The sequence below is a fragment of the Malus sylvestris genome, chromosome 13 (assembly GCF_916048215.2).
Source record: "Malus sylvestris chromosome 13, drMalSylv7.2, whole genome shotgun sequence".
NCBI classification, from domain to species: domain Eukaryota; kingdom Viridiplantae; phylum Streptophyta; class Magnoliopsida; order Rosales; family Rosaceae; genus Malus; species Malus sylvestris.
In genome coordinates this window covers 1,362,683-1,388,115 of record NC_062272.1, presented here as the reverse complement: position 1 = coordinate 1,388,115, position 25,433 = coordinate 1,362,683, and the positions used below count along the sequence as shown (strand labels likewise).

At 39.9% G+C, this 25,433-nt stretch overlaps 2 protein-coding genes and 3 pseudogenes across 2 annotated transcripts; 2 read left to right on the top strand and 3 right to left on the bottom strand.

Annotated features, from left to right (window-relative positions):
- The first annotated feature begins 615 nt into the window (after positions 1–615).
- On the top strand, positions 616–5,873 carry LOC126596675 (phosphoglucomutase, cytoplasmic-like; annotated as a pseudogene).
- A 432-nt stretch (positions 5,874–6,305) lies between these two features.
- Positions 6,306–8,605, bottom strand: LOC126596661 (pectinesterase-like). Its single transcript, XM_050263324.1, has 2 exons — positions 7,618–8,605; positions 6,306–7,259 (listed from the first exon to the last, which is right to left on the bottom strand). The coding sequence occupies exons 1-2, from the start codon at positions 8,537–8,539 to the stop codon at positions 6,568–6,570; spliced, it is 1,614 nt and encodes a 537-aa protein (XP_050119281.1). The 5' UTR covers positions 8,540–8,605; the 3' UTR covers positions 6,306–6,567.
- Positions 8,606–10,225: 1,620 nt separating this feature from the next.
- Positions 10,226–11,913, bottom strand: LOC126596708 (glycine cleavage system H protein 2, mitochondrial-like; annotated as a pseudogene).
- Positions 11,914–15,520: 3,607 nt separating this feature from the next.
- LOC126596668 (21 kDa protein-like) lies at positions 15,521–16,448 on the bottom strand. The gene has a single exon (XM_050263337.1). The coding sequence runs from the start codon at positions 16,321–16,323 to the stop codon at positions 15,697–15,699; it is 627 nt and encodes a 208-aa protein (XP_050119294.1). The 5' UTR covers positions 16,324–16,448; the 3' UTR covers positions 15,521–15,696.
- Positions 16,449–23,028: 6,580 nt separating this feature from the next.
- LOC126596672 (uncharacterized) lies at positions 23,029–23,760 on the top strand (annotated as a pseudogene).
- Positions 23,761–25,433: the final 1,673 nt, after the last annotated feature.

Here is a 25,433-nt window from a genome sequence, read left to right as displayed (position 1 = left end):
TTAGAGTGAATAAAAATTAAAGAAACATAAAACTGAAATAATTAGTTATTAAATGGGCCATAAACGAAATTTGTTATGAAACAAATCCTAAAATATTTCTTCAAACAATGAGGAAAAATAACATGGAATAAATAAATATGTGGAATGGAAGGAGAAAACCGGAAGTTGGGGGACTTGGGTTGCAAATAAAAAATATTTAGCGCTCAATCGACGGGGTAGTGAAGTAAAAACACAAACCGTGGGAATCGCTCTTTCTTGGTCTCACAAAACACGCGGGTGAATATCAACGGACAGCCGGTAAAAGTGGAACAAAGATCAACGGCCAAAAATAATAAGAATACGTGCGTAACGTGCCACGTGGGGAATATTTTTACAGGATTCGGACAAACTTCGTCCGTTTCCATCTTCCGGTTCACCCTCCAGTTTTCGTGTCCGAATATTTGTCAATTCTCTTTATAAGGATTTCAAGAATTTATGAATTGTATTCGTTCGTATGTTATATGATTAAAATTTATTTTAAATATTTTATTAAAAATAAATATAAACAGTAATCAATAAAAATTGAACGTATGATAAACGAATATAATTCACGAATTTACGTAATCCAAACAAAAGAACCGCAGAGAATCCTGTTGGCCAGACTTCAACGCACCTCTTTTACGTCTGTCACTCACTCGCCTAAGCGTAAACCGTACCAACATCGCCACCTTCAAATTCCGTTATAAATTTCTCTCTCTTTCTCTCTCTACGTCTCTCGTTCTCTGTGATTTGAATCGCGGTTCGTTCTCAGCGAGCAGAATGTCGTCGGGGAAGGTTAAGAAGGTGGAGACGACGCCGTTCGATGGCCAGAAGCCCGGAACCTCTGGCCTCCGCAAGAAGGTTCGCCTCTCTGTCTCTCTCACTTTTTTTTTCAAATCGTGATCGAATCTCGTTTGTATGAATGCTGGATCTGTTGCGTTCGAGCAATTCTTAAACTCTGTTTGCTGCGATCAGTTTTTCGCTGTTCGATTTGGTGAATTCTTGCATTGTTTTCCGATGTTTTGCTATTTCCAGATCATTGATCGGTGTATGAAATTGAAATTGTTTAGGTTTGATCTCTGTTCGATCAAATCGATCCGTTTGATCCGTTTGATCCGTTGATCCGATCTTTAGATCTTTCTAAGCTAATTAGGTCTTATTTATAGTGCAGAACAGGACTCCAGAAGTTTATGAACTAATTACATCTTAGTTAAACTGGTTTAATTCTAATAGACACTCTGTGTTGGTGATTGCTTCGGTGGAAATTCGATATGATTTTCGGTAGACTAGAGATTGGCTGTTAGAAAATGTACGCCTGTTTTCTTAAGCTAAAATACACAACTGAGATTACTGTTTTGACTTTTCCTTATTTATCTTCATATTATGGTGGCTGGAACTTTTCAGGTGAAGGTCTTTACGCAACCTCATTACTTGCAAAATTTTGTTCAGTCAACATTCAATGCCCTTCCATCGGATCAAGTTAAAGGTAGGGATTACTAAGTCAAGCTATTTTCGTCGATTTTTTTCTCTTGATGAACAAAATGGAGTGAATTGTCTTCATTTGCATTCTTGCATTTGAACTTCCAAGTCAGTTTATGCAGATAATACTCATTTTGTTGTGTTCGATTCTACTGAGTTACACTTTATCGTCTACTTGTAGATGCCATTTAGACACATAATTTTGTTATGTGATAAAAAAGTGAAATGAGGCTTTATGTATGTGCAAAATTGAACGGTATGGAATTTAAGTTAGATTAAATGCAAGGCTCCAATGTTAGAGGTGATGGTGTCAAGGTTGCAACAACGTTGGTGGCCGCTTTGTATATAGAGTTAAAAATAAGGGTGAACAGAAAGCTATTTTAAAATAATGTGGAATTAAATTTTTTTTTTCACCCAATTCTTAAGATATAATTCCTCACTTGGCCAAAAGCAATACATTATCCCTCGTGCCGAACTCCCCGTTCCTATGTGTAATATTTTGTTGACTTAGTTTCAAGTGTTTTTGTTGTTTTAGAATGTTTCATTAACTTATCATTTTTTTTTTCTTCTTCTAGGTGCCAGAATTATTGTATCTGGTGATGGTCGCTATTTCTCAAAGGATGCCATTCAGGTGATTTTGCATTCCATGATATTTCTGAATGCAATTTTTTTTTTTTTTTTTTTTGTTTTTTTTTGTGATGGTATATATAATTTGTACTGGCTAAACAAGGAAACCGAAAATGTTGTTTGGATCTGCCTACCTTTTTGTTGCTATTGACAACAATTGGGCTTGTGAAGGGCCTCCCCCTTGAGCCAGCTAGAACCCCTTTGTTTTTTGGTGGGGGAGTCAAGGGTTTATTGCTTCTTCTAATATAACTTGTAATGAGAATAATAATGTCTTCTATTTATACTATGTTTTTTCCATTACAGATCATAATTAAGATGGCAGCAGGCAATGGAGTAAGAAGTGTTTGGGTCGGTCAGAATGGGTTGCTTTCAACTCCTGCTGTATCAGCAGTCGTACGTGAAAGAGTTGGTGCAGATGTAAGTTATAGTGAATTAAGATCTAGCCCTTATTATAATCATCATCGCTATTAATATTTTTGGTTGTGAACTGCTTCACCTGTCTGTAATTTTTAATCCAGGGATCAAAGTCATCAGGTGCATTTATATTGACCGCCAGTCACAATCCAGGTGGCCCGAATGAGGTTAGTGATGCCTACATCAGTATACTTTTGTTATAAACTATGATTAGGAAATTTCGGGAATTCTCAGATGCTGCAAAGAGATGGATGGTAACATATTTCTTGGAAGTGGAATAATATGAAACATTAAGTTTGTTTGGAATTAGGATAGCCAACAATAAGTTTGTTTGAAAATAATTGAAACAATTATAATATGTTCAAACAATTGGCAGAGCCGACACTTTGTTACTTGATACTGATTGGGAACTTATCCTCTTTTTCGTGTCCGTATTTCAGGATTTTGGGATTAAATACAACATGGGAAATGGTGGACCTGCCCCTGAGTCAATCACTGACAAGATATATGAGAACACAACAAAAATAAAGGAGTACTTTACAGTTGACCTGCCTGATGTAATCAATCAAATCTAAGCTCCATATTTTTTTTTATTTGCTTTAAATCTTATTACAAGACTGCTGCCCTTTGAGTTCCATATATTGTAATAACAGAACTTCCAATGTTTGTGACAGGTGGATATCACTAAAGTAGGTGTGAGATATCACTAAAGTAGGTGTGACCACCTTTTCTGTGGAAGGAGGAACTTTTGATGTTGATGTTTTTGATTCGGCGAGTGATTATGTGAAATTGATGAAGTAAGCTTATCTCTGAGAGGAATCTTCCTCTGTGACTTTGGTTACAGTTTTGTGATCAATATGATGTTCTCAGCTTAAGATCAGGACAGTGTTCATTTGACTTAAATTCTCATTCCAGGTCAATCTTTGATTTTGAGTCTATCCGGAATCTGCTATCATCTCCAAAATTCTCATTCTGGTATGTAGATAGCTGCTGATTTGCATTTTCTTTAATGCAATAATTCTTTTAGGGCACACACATGGTATCAATGGTGGTATGACTTATCTCTGTTGTCATGTTAAAGTTATGATGCACTACATGGAGTTGCTGGAGCTTATGCAAAACGTATTTTTGTGGAAGAGCTTGGCGCAAAAGAAAGCTCATTACTGAATTGTGTACCCAAGGTATTTCTATATTCTGGAAAAAGGTTTTTTTCATGGTTTAATATATGCTTTTTAAAGTGATTTTATTCATATGGTTCACCTGTTTTTCTTGTGATTGATTTCATGCAAACAGGAAGACTTTGGAGGAGGGCATCCAGATCCTAATCTGACCTATGCAAAGGAGTTGGTTGCACGTATGGGACTGAGCAAATCAAATACTGCAGATGAGCCCCCAGAGTTTGGTGCTGCTGCTGATGGTGATGCAGATCGTAACATGGTCCTCGGTAAAAGGTACCATCAGACTTGTGATTGTAATTCTAATCTTGTCTTTAACTTGCACTCTTAACTTGTCTTGTTTAATTAGGTTTTTTGTTACCCCTTCGGATTCTGTAGCCATCATTGCTGCAAATGCAGTTGAAGCCATACCTTACTTCAAAACTGGTCTGAAGGGAGTTGCCAGGTACTTTATTATGCTGCTTTGCTTGCAGTCTATTCATTTCAGAGCTACAGATGTTTGTTAGAAGTTCTTTGTTCATGGCCTGGAATATTTGTAGATTTCACATTGGGATTATATGTTCTTGAGTTTTTATAAAATGTCTGCCTTTTGAATATGTATTTTCATGCCCAAATATTCTTTATTATCATCTTTTGACGTTTTCCACTTGTAGGAGCATGCCTACCTCTGCTGCCCTTGATGTTGTAGCCAAACATCTAAATTTAAAAGTCTTTGAGGTAGTCTCTCTCTCGTATGTGTACACACACACACACACACACACACACACACACACACACACACACACACACATATCTGTGTGCGCGTGTATTTGTGTGCTGCTGGCATAGTAAACATGTAACTTAGTTGTATTTACTATAAACCCCAGGTACCCACGGGCTGGAAATTTTTTGGTAATTTAATGGATGCTGGATTATGTTCAGTTTGTGGGGAAGAAAGTTTTGGAACAGGTCAGTTTTTCAGGAAGTACCCTCTAAATAATATTGGAATTACTAAAAACTTGCACAATCTCGGATCATTGTCATTTGTTGTGTGATGTGTCCTTGATCAGGTTCCGATCATATCCGTGAGAAAGATGGTATCTGGGCAGTTTTAGCATGGTTATCCATACTTGCTTACAAAAATAAGGAAAATCTTGGTGGGGAGAAGCTTGTCAGTGTTGAGGACATAGTTCGTAAGCATTGGGCTACCTTTGGTCGCCATTATTATACTCGATACGACTATGAGGTTTGTTAACGTTTTAAAGTGGTCTCCCCAATGTTCAACTGGATAATCTTGTATTGCTATTAATTACTGTATATTTTTCTTGAAGAATGTGGATGCAGGTAAAGCAAAGGAACTCATGGCTTCTTTGGTGAAATTGCAATCTGACCTTTCTGAAGTCAATAAGTATGTTTACTCTTGTCATTTGTCAGACTATGAACAAAAACTTTGCTTCTTTTATTGACATACTGGTGCTGCTTATTTGTACAGGATTGTGAAGGGAATACGTTCTGATGTCTGTAACGTTGTCACCGCTGATGAATTTGAGTACAAGGATCCTGTTGACGGTTCCATCTCAAAACACCAGGGCATCCGGTACTTGTTTGAGGACGGATCACGATTGGTAAGTTGACAGTCTTCTTTTTGTATTTTGAAATTAAACTTCTTGGATCTTGCTGGTCTTGCTTGAGCTGATCAATCGTGCCCACTCCTCGAACTCCATTGCAGGTTTTCCGCCTCTCAGGAACCGGCTCAGAAGGTGCCACAATCCGACTCTACATTGAGCAATATGAGAAGGATCCATCGAAAATTGGCAGAGAATCTTTAGAAGCGCTTGGTCCCCTCGTGAGTTAAATCATTAATCTCATATTGTTAAATTAAATTTAGTGGCTAATTTTTTCGGGAAGGCTCTGATTCGCTCCATGGTTATACAGGTGGAGGTTGCTCTTAAGCTTTCGAAGATGCAAGAGTTCACCGGACGATCTGCCCCTACTGTTATCACATAGATCCACATCTCTAAAATCACATAAAAAAGGACCGGCTTCTTATCTTCAAATGTATTCGTAATAAGAGAACTTTTTTTGTAATTTTGACGGGTCCGTTGGACTCTCATGTCTACAATTTTTGTTTGTCCAAAATAATGCGAATTTTGAATGGTACTTTGCAATCTCTTGTCCAAATCTCATGTCCTTTAAAGTTTAAACCACTTTTTCCCCTCGAAAATCATTTTCATTTTGACCTAACTTGTGAAATCTGCTAAACTTCCCGTTCAAGATGCTGACATGGGTTCATAATTGCAATATCTATTCAAGCAAACCTATGTCAGCATCTTGAAAGGAAAGTTTGACGGATTTATCAACGAAGCGCGACATGTGGCATAATAATAGCTACAATCAGCGCCTGTAATGCTCTACTCGTGAGCAGCTCGATTAGTAACCAATTTCATCAAATTGGTCCATGTCATAACTTATTCGCCCAAGATTTACGTGATTACTTTTTATGATATTTCTTTAGGCATCAATAATATTTGCCAAGTGTGCTTCCAAAGATTCGTTTCAAATTTTCAATACGTCTATGGCACAATATCATTGACTCATATTACCACACCTAAGTTAATAAAATCATGTGACAACGTATAAATTAATAACATCACGTGATAACATACATCTAGAGTTTGAAAATACATATGCATATGCATTCACAAAAAAAGATAAAGGCAACTCTCCAGATATCCACTTCCAAAAGGAAACTAACACAAGCTGTGACAATTTTCACTTTAGGTCACCATAGACCCCCACCAAAGTTACGCAAGTGTGTGGCAAGTCCCCCTCTCTACTAAGTCAAACAACTCTCCACAACCACATGCATGCATTATCACAGGCCAGTTGTAAATGGGACTCCAGTCCCCGGAATCCACGAATCTCCGGCCAACAAGTTCCCAACCGTGAACTTCCCGGCCTCCGTCGCACTCCTTATTACACGATAACCAGGCCAGTTGACCCTCCCTCCCGTACCAGCCCCAGCGCCGGAGTTCATGTACTCCCCGTAATAAAGTGTGGAGAGGGCAAAGCTTCCACTCCACGGAAACCAACCTGCAGGGTCGATCAACCCATCTAGATTACTCTTCATAATTACCGTCCTAGAATACTTTTTCCACGGCCTACCCAAATAGGTCTTGAACGAACCTTGTACAGGTCTCAAATCTTGTGCAGCCGTGATTCGCGAGTTATGGATAACAATGCCTGTGTTTTCATTAGGGTCGGTCCTAGATTGCGCCGTTATGGTGTTTATTTGGTTGCTCATTGGTTTCCTCGCGTAGATGTTGCAGTTTTGGAGCACAGCCGTAGCGTCGCCGCAGATGAAGTCGACCGTGCCGTGTATGTCACAGTCGCGGTAGAATTGGCGTTGGGAATGCACGTATAAGGTGTCTTGGTAACCCTTGAAGCTGCAACGGTAGAAGACTGAGTGATCGGAGCTGGAGCGGAGTGCCACGGCTTGATGCTTCTGTGGTCCGGCTGTGTTTTCAAATGTCATGTCTTGAGCAATGAAGCCTTCCCCGGTAACCCCTGAGATTTAAGTGCACGGTTTATTGATTTTGTGAATGATTAGATGTATACTAGGAGATAAACTTGTAACTATTCACGTGGCATGTAATTAGCTAGGTTATCTTTACAAGTTTAAATCTTGTCAAGAAATGAAAAAAGTTAGTTAAAAAGAAAAGGAAGATTTAGTAAATAGCTTTATAATTTGTGTACTCATGCATTCATTTCAAAGGCAAAGGTAGTTTTTCACATTGAACATGACCTAATTAATTAAATTTTAATCTTCTTCAAGGATTAAAGTTCAAAAACTCCTTAATTAAATTGGTCGAAATTAACCCTTCAACTTATTCAAAGTTTGTTAGTGTTTCAACTTAAAACATACCAAATGTAGCAGAGCGATATGTGGTTGAACCATCTTGGCTATTTTTATTCCCCGTGACAATCGTTGCATCGATACCATCTCCGATGAACATGATGTTCTTCATTGTTTTCTTAATCTCGACATTTTCTCTGTAAACTCCTGCTTTCACGTGTATAACAAACCTTTTAGTTGCCCCACTGCGTAGCTTGTGTGCTGAATTCACAGCCTCAGAAATAGACTTGTAATTTCCAGACCCGTCTTGTGCTACTATCATATCAGCTTTTGGTCCACTACTTCCCGATTGGAGTAACCTTCGATCGGCGGCTGAAACCCATTCCGGGAACCCATCATCTGAAAGCAAAGTTCGTCGTCTTCCACGAACTTGTTTGCTAAAATGTAGAGCTGATGGAAAAGTTGAGACCTTGTGTACTGACAGTGAGTTGCTAAGCATCTTGGACAAGTTGCTTGAGAGGGTGACATAGTTTGGGAAAGACTGCAAATGAGAACTAGAAATGTTGAAATCGACGAAACCATTTTGGCATGTCTTTAGATTAGCAAGCGATGCACTCAACCATGTATTGGCATCGAAGGCATTGGAGGAGCCGATCGAACGGTTGAGCTTGTCGACAGTGTCCTCGTAGAGCTCCAAGCAGTCATTACAGGCCAACTTGGCTCGCTCATCGTCACCGTCCAATGAGTTCAAGTTCAAGGACGAGACAAGTTGATGAGCTTTAATGGCTTGTTCCATGGTGGCTTTAAGTACCAAGTCACGAAATGAAAACCTTTGTTGATAATCTAGGGTTGATAAGAGGTTAGTGTTAATATAATGGTGGCATACTTGAGGGTGTGGGGTTTGGCTGCATGGTGCAGTGATTCTACAAGAACTATGCTGCAGCATGAATAGAAGAGAATAGAAGACAAGAAAATATGCATTGAACTCCATGGCTTGAATTTTGAGTAATGATCTTCAGAGGGCCAATGGGGACTCTTTTTATAGACTACAACTTGCCTTTTGTAGGGCTTACGTGGGTGGTGTACGTACGTCTAGGGGTCGGGGAAAAAAGGAGTAATTATACTTTATGCATGATCATTATTGTTTCTATATGCCACTTGGGAGCGGATTGAGATCCCTTCTAAATCTCACACTCTAGAGCAAACTGATTCAGCAATCCGGACTATTCAATTTAAATTTTACGGCCTACCTCACACGCAAAACCACGCTCTCATCTCTCTCTCCAACACCCTCGTCTCTCTCTTGTATGGTCCGAATTGTTGAATCCGGTGACTTCAGAGTGAGATATGAAGAGAATCTCAATCTCTTGGGGCGAGTTTTTTAGGCCACAACAATTTCTCATTTATGAAACTCTATTATACATAAAAAGTGGTAACAAGAATATAAGATGGTGGAAGCCTAAAATATATATGCAGACAATTGGGTCGGAGTCATGAGTCTTTGTAGTTTGTACTTGTATGATCAGCTGTATATAAGCAAGGGGGATGGAAGATGATTCCTTGCCACTTTGGCTATGGAAGTTATTGTTTTTTAGTGATTGCTCTGGTGGATAGAGCTTTCATTTGGAACTCACAATGTTTCGCATTTAAATCCTCTCGTGCTCCTTAGTGTATATCATTCGGAAGTTCTTTTGTAAGTCTTTATACTTGTGTTGCTGCCAGCGATGACTGATTAAGGTTGCTCTTTTGGACATTCCCCCACTGGTACGTACTTTGTAGTAAACTTATTATCCGTTTTAGGACTTGGATAAGACCCCTCAACAAGAAAAGGAGGAAAGTTAACGCGCTGGTTTATATTTCTTGGCGCAACTGAAAGGTTGCTCTTTTGTGACCAAAATATCACATGCTCGAGTCATGAAAACATCATTTTTGCAAAGCAAGGGTAAAGCTGCATACGACAGACGTTCCTCCCCCGATCCTCACAAAACCAAGAACTTTGTTGGCTTGGAGTCACCCTTGATACACACACACACACAGTGATTGAAATTAATTAGTCAGCTATTACAAAATATTAATCAATCCAAATCAGCCTATGACTCTGTGCCATCTCCCTCCCCTAAAGTAAAGCGCCTAAACCTCTGAAACCTTCTCTGTTGTCGGTCTCTAGCTCTGGCTTGAGGTCGGCGGCAACCTAGCCCTTCCCTCTTCGCCCTCCTCTCTTTTCTTGTTTCATCCACCCTCTATTTCATCACTATCTCCCATCTCTCCCTGATTTTCACCCTTCGTCCTCTTCTCTTTTTTCCACCCTTGTTTCCTTACTTTCTCCCCTTCTCTTCCTCTCTTTCCTCCCTATTTCCCCATCTCTCCCTTTTCCTCCAACTCCACCACATCTTTTCCCTCTCCAAGCCACCATGGTTGGAAATTTAGATTATCTTTATTTGCTTTTAGCTTTCGTTTGTTTTATGTCTGAGCATTTTGTGTCTCAGGTTACTCTAAGCTTGGTCTCAGTCTTTCCTGAATTTATCTTAGATCTATTTTCTTTGCCTTGTTCCTCTCCAAATATCGCTCCTCACCGTGAATCTTCTACCAGCTACCCTTTTAAAGTGCATTTTGCACTGTTTGGTAGGATTATGGGAGCGCTCCCAACACGGGTATCTTGCCTACCCCCATTTTCCGTTCATCCATTTGGTTCTTTGGCCCTTCTTATAGGTGGTGGTGACAGATCTGCGGTGGCGGTGCGGCTGTTTTGGTGGAGGTGGTTGTCTAGGTTTTTTTGTTTGGTTGCTGCTAGGGGCTGCTCACTTTGGGCCTCCTCATTGTAGTTTTCGTTTATGGAGTTGGCTATATTGGACTCTTTTTTGGAGTTGTCTTTATCTTGTATTGGCTTTCTCTTTAAATGAAATTTACATTGTTTGTCATTAAAAAAAAAAAATCAATCCAAATCAACTTTGTAGTAATTGGTGTCAGTAATTATTCGAAAAATGAACACGTATGTACCAAAGAGGGCCAAATAATGGAGATGTAAATTTTGTGTCTAATATTAGTTAGGAAGAGTTTGTCAAAACCCTAATCTAATTTTCATATTCACACGCAAATGTACCAAGAGACTCGTGAATGGATAAGATGGATTCTCATCTTTTACAGGTTTATTAGGTGTACACCTCATGAATTGTAGACTCTCGACCACCTTTTGATAGACCACGTAGTTTCTACTCTTAAAACCCTTAACTACAATTTTGGTACACGCGGCTTGTCATTGGCCTCAACTCAAATTTTTTTGGTATGCATGTGAAAGATGTTTGGTGTGCATATCTAACATCCTATTTTATTCAAATTATAATGTATACACTAACGTTTACTAATATCTCCTCAAACGTCGGCCATATTAATTATGTCGACCATTTTAATCATAATACATAAATGATACACAATGTAAGAAGTATCTTTGGTGGTTTTCCTCTTTTCAGCCCAGAAGGACGTTGAGAAGGACTTTTTGTCCTTTGGTTAAGAGTGTGAGAGTGCCACTACGTGGCAAAGGTAAAAATAAGTCGACCAAATTTTGGCCTTCTAAACTTTTTGCATTATGAACCCTTTCGTCGTTTAAAAATAACAATTTTGTTTTTGTTAGGAATGAAATCTACGATGTGTCAATTACATTAATATCAATTGTCATATGAAGTATATAATTTATTTTTAAGAATAATGGATATGTTGTACACTTTAAAAAAAAAAAAAAATCATGTTTCTCATTTAGATACCCAAATTATAAGTGGTAAAATACTAATAACATCAACGATGGCAAAAGTAGACTGAAACCTGGTAGTTGGTCTTTATGCAATCATTATACCCATTGTAGAGAAATATCATAGATGTTCGAGTCGTTTAAACAGCTTCTTTGAAAGGCAGGAGCAAGGCTGTGTGTGATAAACGTTCCCCCTCTTTCATGGCTCTCGCAAAGTGAGGAACCTTGTCGGCTTGAGATCGTAGAGAAATAACATTGGATATGGATACCTACCAAACTAGGGGAGTTGCTAAGCTCGTCATTGACTTCAATCACTTTTCCCGACACAGGACAGGAGAGTAAACATCACTGGTTTCCTTGACACTTTCGACTGCTCCAAAGCCTTGGCTGCTTCACAGCAGCCCCAACTTCTGACAACTCAACATGCACATCACCTAAGTGATTTCGGGCATGATCAGTTATTCCAACAGTTGCGCAGTTTCCATCATCTTTCACCCACTCATGAGAGTCGGCATACTTGAAATCCTTCACAACAGAAGCAAATCCTTGAGGATGGTTTGGATTCTGAGGTAGGAAGCAGCCCTTGACGCCCACAGAAAACTTGAAGCCATTTGTGAAACCCAACAAAACAAACACTACCGCTCTTTTTCTCTATTTTAATAAAAAAAACCTCTACATTGTACAATTTTTGAAAGTTGACCATTGCTATTTGTTTGAAAGAAAAAGAAAAAGAAATGTAAGAACACTCTTTAGTCTTCATGACAATAAATGAATTTCTTAACTTTAGGATATGTAACATTGTAATCTAAAATTCTATAAGATATAAAATATGCATATGCCTACGCTAGTGTTCATGATGCATACAATACATTAACAAGTCAACTAGGTTATGCATAAATGCCATTACATGTGTCAGAGTCTCAGACCATCAAAATTAAAAAAAGTAGACGTAAATTGGGTTGGGTCGGGCTAGCCCAGCCTTGAAGGAAACAAGCCCCAGGCTCAACCTATCTTTTGAGAAAGTTTGGGCCTAAAAATGGGTCGACCAAATTTTGGCCTTGCAAAAACATGTACTCAATTTTTACCGTTGTAGCTTCAAATGCTATAAAGACACGTTGTACGTGTATGTCCAATTAAGTTCTATTGTGACAGTGATATATACAACACAATAGGCTTCTTTTTTGGCAACACCGTAGAAGTGCTCCTACGTGAGAAAACCAATGAAAAACCAAGCGACCGTGATGATGGCGCAATCTAGGGATGAGCCTCAACGTCTGAGTGACATCGTTATTCACAATTGCCATGTCACGACCGCTAAAGATTTAAGACTTGTGTAAGGCTCATTTCGGACGTATTTGGGTCGGCCATGGTGGAAGTACTTGAGGACGGTGATCTTGAAGAGTACTTTGGACGAGTTGGTTGATGCTGTCGTTGGTTGCCATGGAATGGAAGTGTTGGTCTGTCCACACTTTACTACGGTGAGTACATGAACTCTGGAGATAGTGCTGGTACTTGGGAAAGGGTCAAGTTGTCGGGATGATGATGAATGTTGTGGATACCAAAAAAAATTACACAAGAACTTCTTAGGTGGAGACTCGTGGGTTTTGGAGGACTCCTTGACAGTGGTCTATATTTATCAAAATAAGCATTGTAGTTCAGAATTCACATTAATTTGAAAAAAGCAAATATGCACCGTGTACATATATAATTGGATTATAATTAAAAAAAATATTCTTATTACTTTGTCTACGAGTACAAGGCCATTTCTCCCATCAAAATAATTTTGTATCGTACTTATGTAGCTCATTTATAATAAGTCTTCATAAACTCGCTAGCAACTATATTGTACTACAAGGTTTAAGCCGACCCAACTCGTTGCACAACTTTATATTGGTCTTGCTTGTACCAATTTTGGCCGACCCGGCCTTTGTGCACCTTTATTGTCTCGTCATTTTTATTGTACTATAGTTACAAACATCTAGCAATGGAGTTTATATTATATCAATATTACTCATTTATATTCCTTCTTTTTATCGTACTAAATTTGGGTCGACTCAGCCTGTTGTACACCTTTATTTTTGCATCATTTTTATTGTACTTCCATTTACAAACATGTACCACAGGAGCTTATACCATTTCGATATTAGTCATTTCTAGTGATCCTCTTTATGAAAACAATTCTCATAGACGCATTAATATATGTATTTATTTTTAAAAGTCTACAAAATTTGAATTTTGGGTGAACACAACTTTTTATTTAATTCCAAGTTGTTCAAAAGGTACGTTCAAGTATTGTTTTCACAGAGAAAGTAGGATATATGAAAGCGTCTATGAGATATCTTTCTGCTATCTTCTATCTCTGTTATCCCTTTTTATGTTTCTCATCTGGCTTTCGTGTGATCAAATGGATAGAATGTCGAGATATAGATTAGCGGGTAGAGAAGTTTCTATCCTACTATGCAGCAACAAATTTGCTGCAACATTAGTAATTTTCCAGGTCCCATTGATGGTTGATGGATCGTTTAAATACGAAATGCTTCTCGTGAACTCTTAGCAATCGATCTGTCTCTGGGCGCCAAGATGGTGATCTATTTCTGACTTTCTGTTGTGTGTCTCAAACTTTTATTAGCTCCCTTTGTATTTTTATTTCACGTGAGGTGCTGTTCTTGTCTTTCAGCTAAGCTAAATCCAAACATTGTACATAAAACCTGCCAAACAATCGTCTGGACACTATGCCCCCCCCCCCCCTTCAAGCCACTCCATGCAAATCAAGACAAGGGCAGCTCTGAAAGCCGGAAGGCGTTTAACCTAAGCCTAAAAATCTGCTATCATAAGTTTAAATTTGTGCATATTTATTACTTAGGCCAAGATAAACGGCGCTGCTCCATTTTTTCTTTGCTTTCTTTCTCAGTTGTTTTTTAATATATAAACAATACTCTACTATAAATTCATGTAAATTCAATAGAGAAAATTCAAATTTAAATGCTTCTTGACCATGATATGTATCCTCCTTAAGTACTTTGTTCAATAAAATTATCGTATACTCTCAAAAAAAATGCATAGAAGATAAACCAACGAACCGCATTATTCTAGCCAATTTGACTAAGTCAAGCCGTCTTTCTTTGACATTCTTCTTATACAACCTTTCCTTGATAAATTAATTGAGTATGTATATTGATGTTAGCTGGTATGTTAGCTTTGACGAATAATCAAGTGTGTATATTCATGTAACGAATAATTTGCATGCCCATATAATTATCAGGGAAAATATAATTCTCTGTCTTTGATCTTGGACAGGGCGACAGACCATTGGCTCAATGGCTACTAAATTAAAGCAGCCAACGTATGAACTGATTTTCTAAGATTTGGTTAGTGTCAATAATTCAAAGCCACTTTCTAACCAATAATTAGCATTTATTAATCTACTATGGAAGATTAATTTGTTTGTTTATAAAAGTACAATCGACAAGTGTTAAGCGGGAAGTTTGGCTTCATGTTTTTTATTCGTAAAGTTGTTAATAATATAGAATGTTGGTTCAGCAAAATACAAAACCCAAACTAAGTGACAGCAAATCATGCTGTTATAAGCATACTTTTCCCGTCTAAAATACATATTGGCTTTTTGTCAACATCGTCCCTAGATTGGCATTATTTTCACTTCAGTCCTTTACAGTAGAAGTGTTATTTGAGTTTGTTCAACGTAAATTAGTTTGGTGATTTTGTGAAAAATCTGTCAATATTCTCATTAAGTAAAGATGGTCATGTAGTCGTTTATGTGATGATTTAACAGGTCTATTGACAAATTTTTCACGCAATGATCAAAATGGGACAAATTTTTCACGCAATGATCAAAATGGTTTACAATGAATAAACTCCTTCTATGAATTTTTATTGTCAAGAATCAAAGTAAAAAATTATGCCAAAATCCCAAAGAACAATTTAAGCTAAAAAGCCAAGATACATTTGACTGAGAAAGCTTCTTTCTTTTGGATTTCCCCTCTGCTCTTCTTCATCTGGTTTTCAAGTTTCAACCGAAAAGGAAAATAAAAGTAATTAATGGACGTGTTAGTTTATCTACTTTTAGGTTTCCGATCGATCTGAAATTTAAAAGATTATTTACGTAGTTGAGGATGGTTGTCGCTTAATCAAACGAGCTAATGAAAAGCAAGTTTTCCACGGTAATTTGTCAGTTCTAAGTTCTTACTTTGTCAATTCACATGACATATAGGGTAATTGAAATTACATCTTCATTTTGCTTTTTTAATGTTTATGTTGCTGAAATCCACACAATTCAGCGAGAAAATACGTACAAATTATAAACGGTAAAATGCAATTAACAAACTTACTAATTACAAGTTCTAACGGTCGAAAACCTACTAAAACCAGAGACGGAGGCTCAAATTTGATCAGGGTGCGCCCTTCTCAGCAACTCTGTTAACCAACGCCAGCGCATTGCTGGTTACCTTCTTCACATCCTCCACCCGTTTCGACACGTCGGTCTTCAAAGGCCCCTCCGCCACGTTATAAAATCCGTCCGTACAGGTCTCCTCATTCGTAAGCGCGGCGCTCATCCACGTCTGCACGTTGCTCATCTGGAACCGTAACGACGACGACCCGCGGCTGGTGGAACCTAGCTGGCGTATCTGCTTGAGCGAGTCACGAATCTGGTCTATGGCGTCGCCGATGGTGGATAAGCAGTCGTGGAGGGCGGGTGGCGCCCGGGGGTCGGCGCCGTAGTCAGCTTGGCGGGAGATGTTGGAGAGGTAATCGGGTAAGCGCCGGGCCCTGGCGAGGCTGACGCCGATGGCAACCTTGGCGAGATGAGCCGAGTTGTTCTGGACGGCGCTGGCGTAGCGGGAAAGGGAGGTATAGCAGACGTCAGGGTACAACGTAGTGCCGCAGCTTGTACGTATAAAGTCTGTGTCGTTGGACGGGGATCCGCCGGTGGGTGTTGGGTGGAAGAGGAAGAGGAGGGAGATGAGTGAGAGTTGGAAGAGGAGGAAGTGGGTGGTCATGAGTTTGGTAGTGTACATGTTTTTTGGGGGATTTAGTATTGAATGGGAAACTCTGCTCCTTCTGCTCCATGTGGTGTAATGGGGGTGGGCTTAGACTAAATCCAACCTTGGAGTAAATTCTAAATTTTTCCTTCTATTCGTCCTCTAGCTATTTCTCTTCAACCCGTGTTGTAAAATTAGGTTAAGTGTTAAAACCTAAAAAAAACACTCAAATTTCCTCCAAGATTTAGCCCAAAAAATTTGGTGGAGCCCAGAGAATATGGCTCACCCACATGGGGCTGTCTGCCCTGATGTCTGATGGGTAACTGAGCCCAACGACTCTTTTATGATATGGCGGCTACAATCAGTTGGACTTTTGTTTCATCCAACGGTCCACATTCAAACTTTTTTTGTTTGTTTTATATTGATTTATTTATTAAATTCAGCGGCTGAGATATAATATAATTAAATCTAACGGTAAAAAAAAGATCTAAATATCCAAATTTAAATTCAATGGCTAAAATAATTAAAAAAATTATTTAACTCAAAATTCACCTAAAAACTCAATAAATACCTATGTATTTGTTCAAACATCCACACAAAACTCACTTTTCTCCTACAATTCTTCCAAATTTTCTTTCTATCATCTTCCAAAACCATTTCTTCCCATTTCCATTTCTTCCTATTTACAATTCTTTCAATCCCTATCATGTGTTTCATATTCTTCCATAGTGTGTCATGAGTTTCATGTGTCAATTTAGTGATTTTTCAATACCGGTATTTGCTCAAACATCCACACAAAACTCAATTTTCTCATACAATTCTTCCAATTTTTCTTTCTATCATCTTCCAAAACCATTTCTTCCTATTTACAATTCTTTCAATCTCTATCATGTGTTTCATATTCTTCCATAGTGTGTCATGAGTTTCATGTGTCAATTTAGTAATTTTTCAATATTTATTGGAATTTAAATATTTTTAGGTCAAAATGTTCATAAAATTAATTTAGGATAGTCTATATAATTTTTTGTTAAAGTTAAGTTAAAAAAAAAGCCTAAATTCATTATTTAACAATTTGGGGCTAAATTTTAGCCCATAAGGGTTAGAGCATAAAAGTTGTTTGTGAGTTAAAACATAAATTTTTTGGACTAAAAATTTTAGGTTTTACTCTAAAGGTTGGAGATGATTTTAAGTGCAGAGTATGCTCTTGTTTTTTCTTTTTCTTTTCTATATTTTATTCTTGTTTGCGAGTGCTTATAGAATATCGAAAAGTAAAAGGACATGATGCGAGTGTTTATAATATGGAAAAGTAAAAGGACATGATTTGTCCAATTCTAATAAAAGAAAATTTCATAATTAGGGTCGTTTATTTATTTTTTACTTTTTATTTAAAGATCATTTGTATAGGATGTTGATCGAATCAAAAATCGTTATGTATAAATTAAATTAACGGTGTTGGTCACTGAAACCCCTCTTTTCTTGTTGTTTATTTGATACTTAGATACATGTTTGTGGAAATGATATTTGAATGATGATTAAGTAAATGTGCGGTTCAAGTTATAAAATTGTATGGTAAAATACGTTACTCACAAATGGTGAATAGGATGGTGCACCTCACACTCTGTGTCCTGTATTCCCGGTGAAAAATAAATTGGTGCACCTCACATTGGGAGGGAGACCTAGTCGAGGAGAGATTTTTCAGTGTGTTTGGAACGTGGGCGGTACGCCACACATGTTAATATATAATTAGAGTAAAGTTTTATCCTTTTAAGTGTCTATCTAATTGTATAATGACATGCAGTGTTCCGTCTATGTTCGCCACATTGAAATATCTCTCCTAGTTGAGGTGTGACAAGGAGGTTTAGGTGGTGAGGGAGGGAGATGTGGGTGGAATGGAAACTTCCGATCAACAACTAGAGAGCCCCCTTACGTTTGTTCTTGAACAATCACATTCCTTTTTAGCTCTCACATTCGATAAATGCTCATGCTAATCATATAGTCAACCCTAACAGCGGTTTGATAATAGAATTCAGAGAAAGGTTTTTACTCCAAACACGAGAAGAATGAAGCATGGTCTCCATGAGAGAACAATAATTTTTTATTAATCAATGATGAGATTTCAATAATTTGTTTTAAGAGAGAGAATTGTTGGACATCAAATGGTAATTAGATTGAAGTTTAAATTATTAATAAATTTTTATTTCACAAGAAAGAAATAAGTGAACTTTAACGAAAAGCTCTCGGTACTGTTCATTTTAACAAAAAATTATATTTTTACACTAAAAAGTCAATCCTGGTTGTTCGTCGCAGGAATACCCGTCGGGGATGACTTCCTGGCAAACAAGCACACAGCTCCCCTGGGAGGTCGGCGCCGGTTGAGGGCTGCTGTCGGGCTTCTGCTTTCTTATCGGGCTTAGTCGGGCAAGTCTTGTCGGGCAGGTCTTGATCGGGCAAGACTCTTCGGGCAAGACTCGTCGGGCAGTGCTGAAAGAGAAGGACAGAGTTAATTTGAATGGTGCCTTTGTGGGGCCTTAGGTATAGGCCTTGAGGCTCACAATCAAGATTAACTTTGTAGGTGCTCAGGTGTGCCACTGCCATCTTCAGTATGGCAGATGTCGGATATATGTTAAGTTTTAGTTGTGAATATACATATGCCCGAGAAACCGTGTTAGATACAACAGGTGCCTTTGTGGGGCCTTAGGTGTAGGCCTTGAGGCTTCCTGTTAAACTAAACCGGTACTTGGACATATCATATTAGGTCTTCGTGATTGTGAAAGTCTTGTCACTATTATATTTCTGATTATCCGAGTCCGAGAAGTAGAACGAACCCAAATGGGTGCCTTTGTGGGGCCTTAGGTGTAGGCCTTGAGGCTTCCCATTAGAGTTTGTTCCTGCTCTCGGACAGTTTAGACCGCAGAGTATAATGAATCCAAATAGGTGCCTTTGTGGGGCCTTAGGTGTAGGCCTTGAGGCTTCATATCAGAATCCATCCATACTTAAGCGTTCTATGATAATCATGACATAATAGAAACAAAACTAAGAGGTAGGTCGATTACTTGCGCCCCAAGTAACTTCGGACTTCTCGTTTATCAAGGATTGTCGTGGATGGGTTAAGTCCACATAAAGTTCTTTTTTATGCCTTGAGGCCAAGGACTTTTAAACTGATCAAATTTACATGCCCTGCGGGCTTAGGACTTAGATCTGATTTGAACACTGAAGATATATTCAAATCGGATCTAAGTATTGAGGAAGCTTTTTCATCATGATTTTGCTAGAAACAACTTGTATATAACTGGAAATATACAACATATTACTAGGCTTTTAAAGAAAGAAAAGACAAAGACAGAGCCACGAAGGTCGGACAAGATTAAACCTTATTAGTTAAGGCTGATCTTCTTGTAGGTCCCTATCTTTGCAGCTTTGTCAAAGGTCTGAAAGCTTAGAGAGAGAGAGAGAGAGAGAGAGAGAGAGAGAAAGAGAAAGTGAATCGATACTACAACAAGTTTGAACAAGGTAGCAGAGCTATTACAAAGGTTGGGAGAAGAGGGTATCCCGCGGGGGATAAAGGCTGGTCCCGAATGGGATGAAGGCTTGGCTGACTACAGCTTTGTTTGGAAGGCAAATCTGGCTTTGAGCAGAGTTTTGGCTTGCATTTGTTTGTTTGTTTGAGTGTCCTTGATCCTGTCTTCTCTTCCTCCTTTTATAGACGACTTGGCTTGGCCTCCTGTAGAAACAGCTTTGCCCAAATGCGGTCTGAGGGTGGTGACTCATCAGTTTTATTACATGCAATGCCACCATAAAGTACTTTTTGGGCTGTGCAGTCTGATCAGTCTACACTACTTGATCCTTGGGTAGGTAAGCAAGTGGTCCTTTTCCTGCTCCCTAAGTCTCATCCGGGCCTTCTGTTGGGCCAAAACTATCTTTGGGCCTAAGGTTCAGTTTTAACCCAAACAGTGCCCCCTTCAATTGATATTAAACCTGGAATTCCAGGCGCCAATATTAATTGAAAGAAACGCTCTATTAACCCCACGAATCCCTCGCGATTGAACTTCTTAATTTTTTGTGTTCCATAGAAATGAACCCTTCTGCAATTAAAAAACTTTCGTACTTCTCCCCACCATTCCTCTCCGTTGCCCGAGAAGGTTGCACCCTTATCATCTTCCTTGTTTTTCTTTCTCGACCTTTATCAAATGGCTTCAGGATCCAGCCAAACCCCACCATCCTACGAGTCCGGCGACAGAATCGCCACCCTACGACGTCTACTCAACGGGCTGCATCGCCCGCGGGCAGGTTTACATTCTGAACTATTCTTCGAGACGCAAGGGGTACAGTCATTGGGTCCCGCCTGGATTTCTCGGGTCCCCTCAGTAGTGGAAAGCAACATGCCTAGGGGAAACTGGTTTACCCCAAATCCCTATTTGGTCGGGTCAAGCATCTCCTCCTCAAAATGGTCATTACATCGTCGAGGCTTTCCCTTGATGAATGATCCTACCTGGGCCCAGTGGGTTGACAAATTAGAACCCTTCTTCAAGCAAAAATGGATGAGCAACGGTATTTACGAACTACTTATGCTTTCGAAGACTTCCATTGTTCCTAAGCCCGAATTGCTCAATTCTGCTCTCCTCTTTTGGAATACGGGCACAAATACCTTTGATTTTCATATGGGTCCCATGTCTCCCACCATTCTCGATATGGCCCAGGTCTTCGGATTGAGGCCGTTGGGCAAGACAGTAGATGTTACTCAAGATTGGGTTCCGTCTTCTACCACCGGGAGCTCGAGTTCTTCTACCACCTTCCTTCCTCTGAGCTACAACTCCGCCACTTTCAAGAGTTATGGTACCTCCTTTAAAGGATTCATTCATTTTGTAAAGGAAAACTTTGGGGCAGGCTCCCCTCGGGCTGACAAAGATCAAGAGCATATGTACTTTCTCCTTTACTGGCTCAACAAGCATGTCTTCCCCAACAAATCCAAGGGGGTAAGGGTAGAATGGATCCCCCTGGTAGAGGTTCTTCATAATTTTGATGATGTAGCCACAGGTCCATTTCTTATCTCCCATCTTTATCACCTTCTTTTTGAAATGACTCGGGATGAGCCCTTTGAGACCAACTTAAACGGACCAATCTGGATGATACAAATCTGGCTGCAATGGTATTTTCCAGAATTTCGGGCTGCCAATCTAGAGTTTCCAGAGGGTGTGGCTCCTGCCCGAATTCTAGTCGAGGCTCCTCCTACAGACCATTCCACCTTCGCCTGCTTTTACTTTTTCAGAGTCTGCAGGACTCGATCAAACTTGGAATGGGGTGCGTCAATCTTGAGGAGATACCCTTGGTTCTCTGACCAAGCCTTCCAAGATGCCCCTGGTGAGGATGCTACCCCTTTTTGTAGAGAAAAATTTATCAGCTGTATTCAACCAAGAGACTTGGCCTGGGGGGTTCGGGGTAATAGATACGATCGAGGCTTGGAGGTGTATCATCCTAACTTCTGCAGCCGGCAGTTAGGATTTAGGCAAGCCATACCTGTCCCATTCTTCGACTCTGTCCATTGTGGCACCTCATTCCGGTTACAAACCCCAACTGAAGTGACATTCCGAGTCGCCCGACGCAGCTTGGATGTAATGAGTCAAGCAGCCCGACATTCCGTTGTTCTTAATTTTGAATGTACCTGGCTGTTTTCATCTTGGTGGGAGGATAAATGGACCAGAAAGTATGGAGGAGATTTGAAGGCGAATCACGATCGCATCTTTAACCAGCTTTCTCTTAAATCCTATCCTGGCTCGGGCGAGCTTGCAAATTGGAAGGAGATGATTCAAGAGAAAAACCAGTTACTTCTAATAGGTACCTTTCTTTCCATCTGATTCTGTTTTTCCTCTGATGTCCATTTTCTCTTACTTTTGCTTGATTCTGCAGCTCCAGTGGATACAGAATCTGAAGCCATTGAATCAGAGAATGATTCTGCTGATGCTGCAATTCTTCATGGTGCTACCGCAGAGGCTGAGAGACGAGAAGCTGGGGAGGGGACGGATATCTCAGAATCCATTGGGGATTCAGGAGCTGAAGGAATACCCAGGATAATCACTAAAGCCCCTAAGCGAAAGAAAACAGCCATGACTAAAGATTCAAACCATGATCCTGCACTTCGTCCAGCAACCACACGACCAGTTCTTAATCGAAAGAGTAAGCGGGCAAGGATTACTATTCCTCTTGAATCATCAATCCCATCTGCTCCAGTTCCTGAGGCAGGCAGAAAGAAGCAGCAATCATCAAGTGCGTTTCTTTTTCCTATTTCAAACTGCTACCTCTCTCCTTTATCTAATTGTCCTTTTTATCGATCAACAGGACCTCAAGCATCTAAAAGGCCAATCCTTGCTTCTAAGGAAGAACCACTACGGGCTGCTATGCTTAAAAAGGCCGAAAAATTACGAAACACCGCCCTCCGAGAACTCGAGGTATGGCTGATCTCATTGTATACCTCCTTACTTTCATACAACTCTAAATTTGATTACTCTGACTTAGGCTGCAAGAGAGGAAACACTCTCTTCACCCGAGGCTTCTCCACACCATATCCGAGAGAAAAATCATTCCTCCTCCCAGACTAATCCTGCTGAAGTACTTTTTCTCCCCCTACTTCTTAGATATCTCTCCAATTTATGGATATAATGGCTAAGGCCTTTTTCTTCTTCTATTTTGTTTTCCTAGGCTGGTGCATCTGCTTCTTTGCCTAGTCTGGGACCTCCTCTGAGATCTATGGCCTCTTCTACTGCTCTAGATGCGACCCCTTCTTCTCAATTTGATCCGTCCACAGGAGTGATGCTACACTTCGTGGATGAGGATGATCCTTTGGTGAGTTGTTATTTCCTCATTGAAATTCTACCCATCGCTACCCAATTAACTTCTATTCATGTTTCCTGCAGCCGTCTCCAGTGTATGAACCACCTCCCTCACTAGTGGTCTCGGATAAGGAACCCATAGTTCCTGAGATCCCTGTTACTTCAGATGCTGCCATTTCACAGGCGTTTGCTTGCCCGACAGTTGATGAACCTCCTTCTCCTCCTCATGATCAGGCTCAGGTACAAGAAAATTTTTCTTCTTGCTTCTTCCTCCAGTGACCTTTTGCTGACAATCACTACTTTCTTTGGATATATCCAGGCTGCAGGCACAGGTTCAGGCGCAACTTTCTCTTCTCCTGTTGGTGGTGAAGGATCTCCTACTCAACAAAGAGTTAGTACATTCTCTGTTGAAACTCCGGGGCTGAGTCAGGTAGGTATTTTCTCTCCAGAGCCTCTTTTGCTTCAACTTGTGTTCAGTTTATCTTGACCTTATCCTTTGGCCTTTTGCAGCAAGCTCCAAAAGAAACATCCCCTCCTCCATTAGCCCGTAAATCAAAGCGCTCTCACCCTCAATCATCTTCTGAAGGTATTGACACTTCCCTCTCTGAAGTTAAGCAGACTACACATATAGAGATTGCCCCCTCAATAGGCATTATCTCAACGGAGGGAACTGTCGCTCCGGACCCTCCTCCATTCCCATCCTCTGACTCTACGAAGTTGCCCAAACTCTTTGAAGCGCTCGGGCGACTTGAGACGCGGTTGAAATCTTCGACACAGTCTTCAGCAACCTCCATGCCCCCAGAGCAACAGCGAATCTTTCAGGAATGGGCACAGAAAGAATTCACCGCGTCATTTAGTCTTAAGGCTCTTTGTGATATTGAGAAGGTCATAACTGAATTTTTCAAAGTCGGTCGCTTGTCCAGGCCTCAGCATGATTCTTTCCTTTCATTCTTCGAGAATTTGCGGGCTCTCAGGGAACAATACCAAAGAGCGGATAGACAGGCTAACCGGGCAAAATGCTTCATGGAGAAAGAATCAAACTCCTCTACCCAAGTTAACCGACTAATGGAAGAAAGCATGCAGACCAAGGAAAGGGTTAAAGTGGTTTCTTCTGAAATCCAGAAACTTGAAGAGCAACTTATTGCCCTTAAGGCAGAAAGAGCAACTCTTCTAGATACCCTTGAACACCAAATCGAAGGGGTAGAAGAAGCGACTTCGGAGTTAGAACGAGCCAAGTCCGAACTTGTAAATAACCATACTGTCTTGGCCGAACCTAGTAGGATTTTTACCATCATGCGAACATATCATTCCAGAGTAATCACTCTATGTAAAGATGTAAAGTTTTTAGAGTAGAATGATTTGTGACTCCTTTTTGTATTGGAATGGATATATAATTTGCTTCCTTCTTTGCTCTGCTTGAACTAGCTTCGGGCAACTCTCTGCCCCCTTGTCTACTTGCTTTTCTTCTCCACCTTTATTGTTGACAACTTTAGAATTTGTCTCTGGTCCTCTGGTCCCCTCATGGTACTCTTACTCAGCTGATGACCCCGGCTCCTTAAAAATGAGGTTGATCACATTGATAGGAGCCTCCGGGAAAGGGTTAGTATCCACCATCATACTGGCCTGGGGTGAATCAAGTAGCAGCTTACCCTTCACTATAAGATCTTGTACCCAATCTCTAAACTGGACACAATTAACTATAGAATGGTTGAAGGTATAATGCAACTTGCAATACTTCTTCCCCCTGATTTCTTCGGGCTTGGGCATCTTTTTGGCGCTGTCGGGCAAAATTACTCTTGCCCGCACCAGCTCTTCGTAAATCTCTGGTGCCTTGGTTAAATCGAATGAATAACTCTGACACTTTGGGGGTTTCATGGGGACGAAACCACCATCATTCATCACGATCTTCTGATCCTTGACAGGTTGGACTAACCCTTTGATCGTCAATGGTTTGAAGGGTATGGTCATCATTCATCACGATCTTCCTCATGACCATCCTCGCGTTCAGGCCTGGTTTTTCCCACCTCCACATGGTGAATAGTAGCCTTGCTTTTGTAAAAATGAGGGACTTTGGAAGTATGCTTCACTTGCTGTTCTTCTTGCAACAGCCTTTCATACTTCGTGGCAGCAATCACGAGTTCTTGCAGCTCATTAAACTGTGCATCATAAAACCTTTTTCTCAAAGGTAATTTTAAAGCCCTTTGAGCAATGGATATGAGCTGTGCTTGGTTGACAGGGAACTGACATCTCATCCTTGTCCTCCTGAATCTCATCATGAAGTCTTCAGTGGACTCATGATCATACTGCTTTACTTCCTCCAAA

Coding starts and splice junctions, on each gene's coding strand:
- LOC126596661 (XM_050263324.1), bottom strand. CDS start 8,539: ATGGAGTTCAATGCATATTTTCTTGTCTTCTATTCTCTTCTATTCATG. Junction 7,260..7,617: donor ATATCGCTCTGCTACATTTG/GTATGTTTTAAG, acceptor CTTAAATCTCAG/GGGTTACCGGGGAAGGCTTC.
- LOC126596668 (XM_050263337.1), bottom strand. CDS start 16,323: ATGTACACTACCAAACTCATGACCACCCACTTCCTCCTCTTCCAACTC.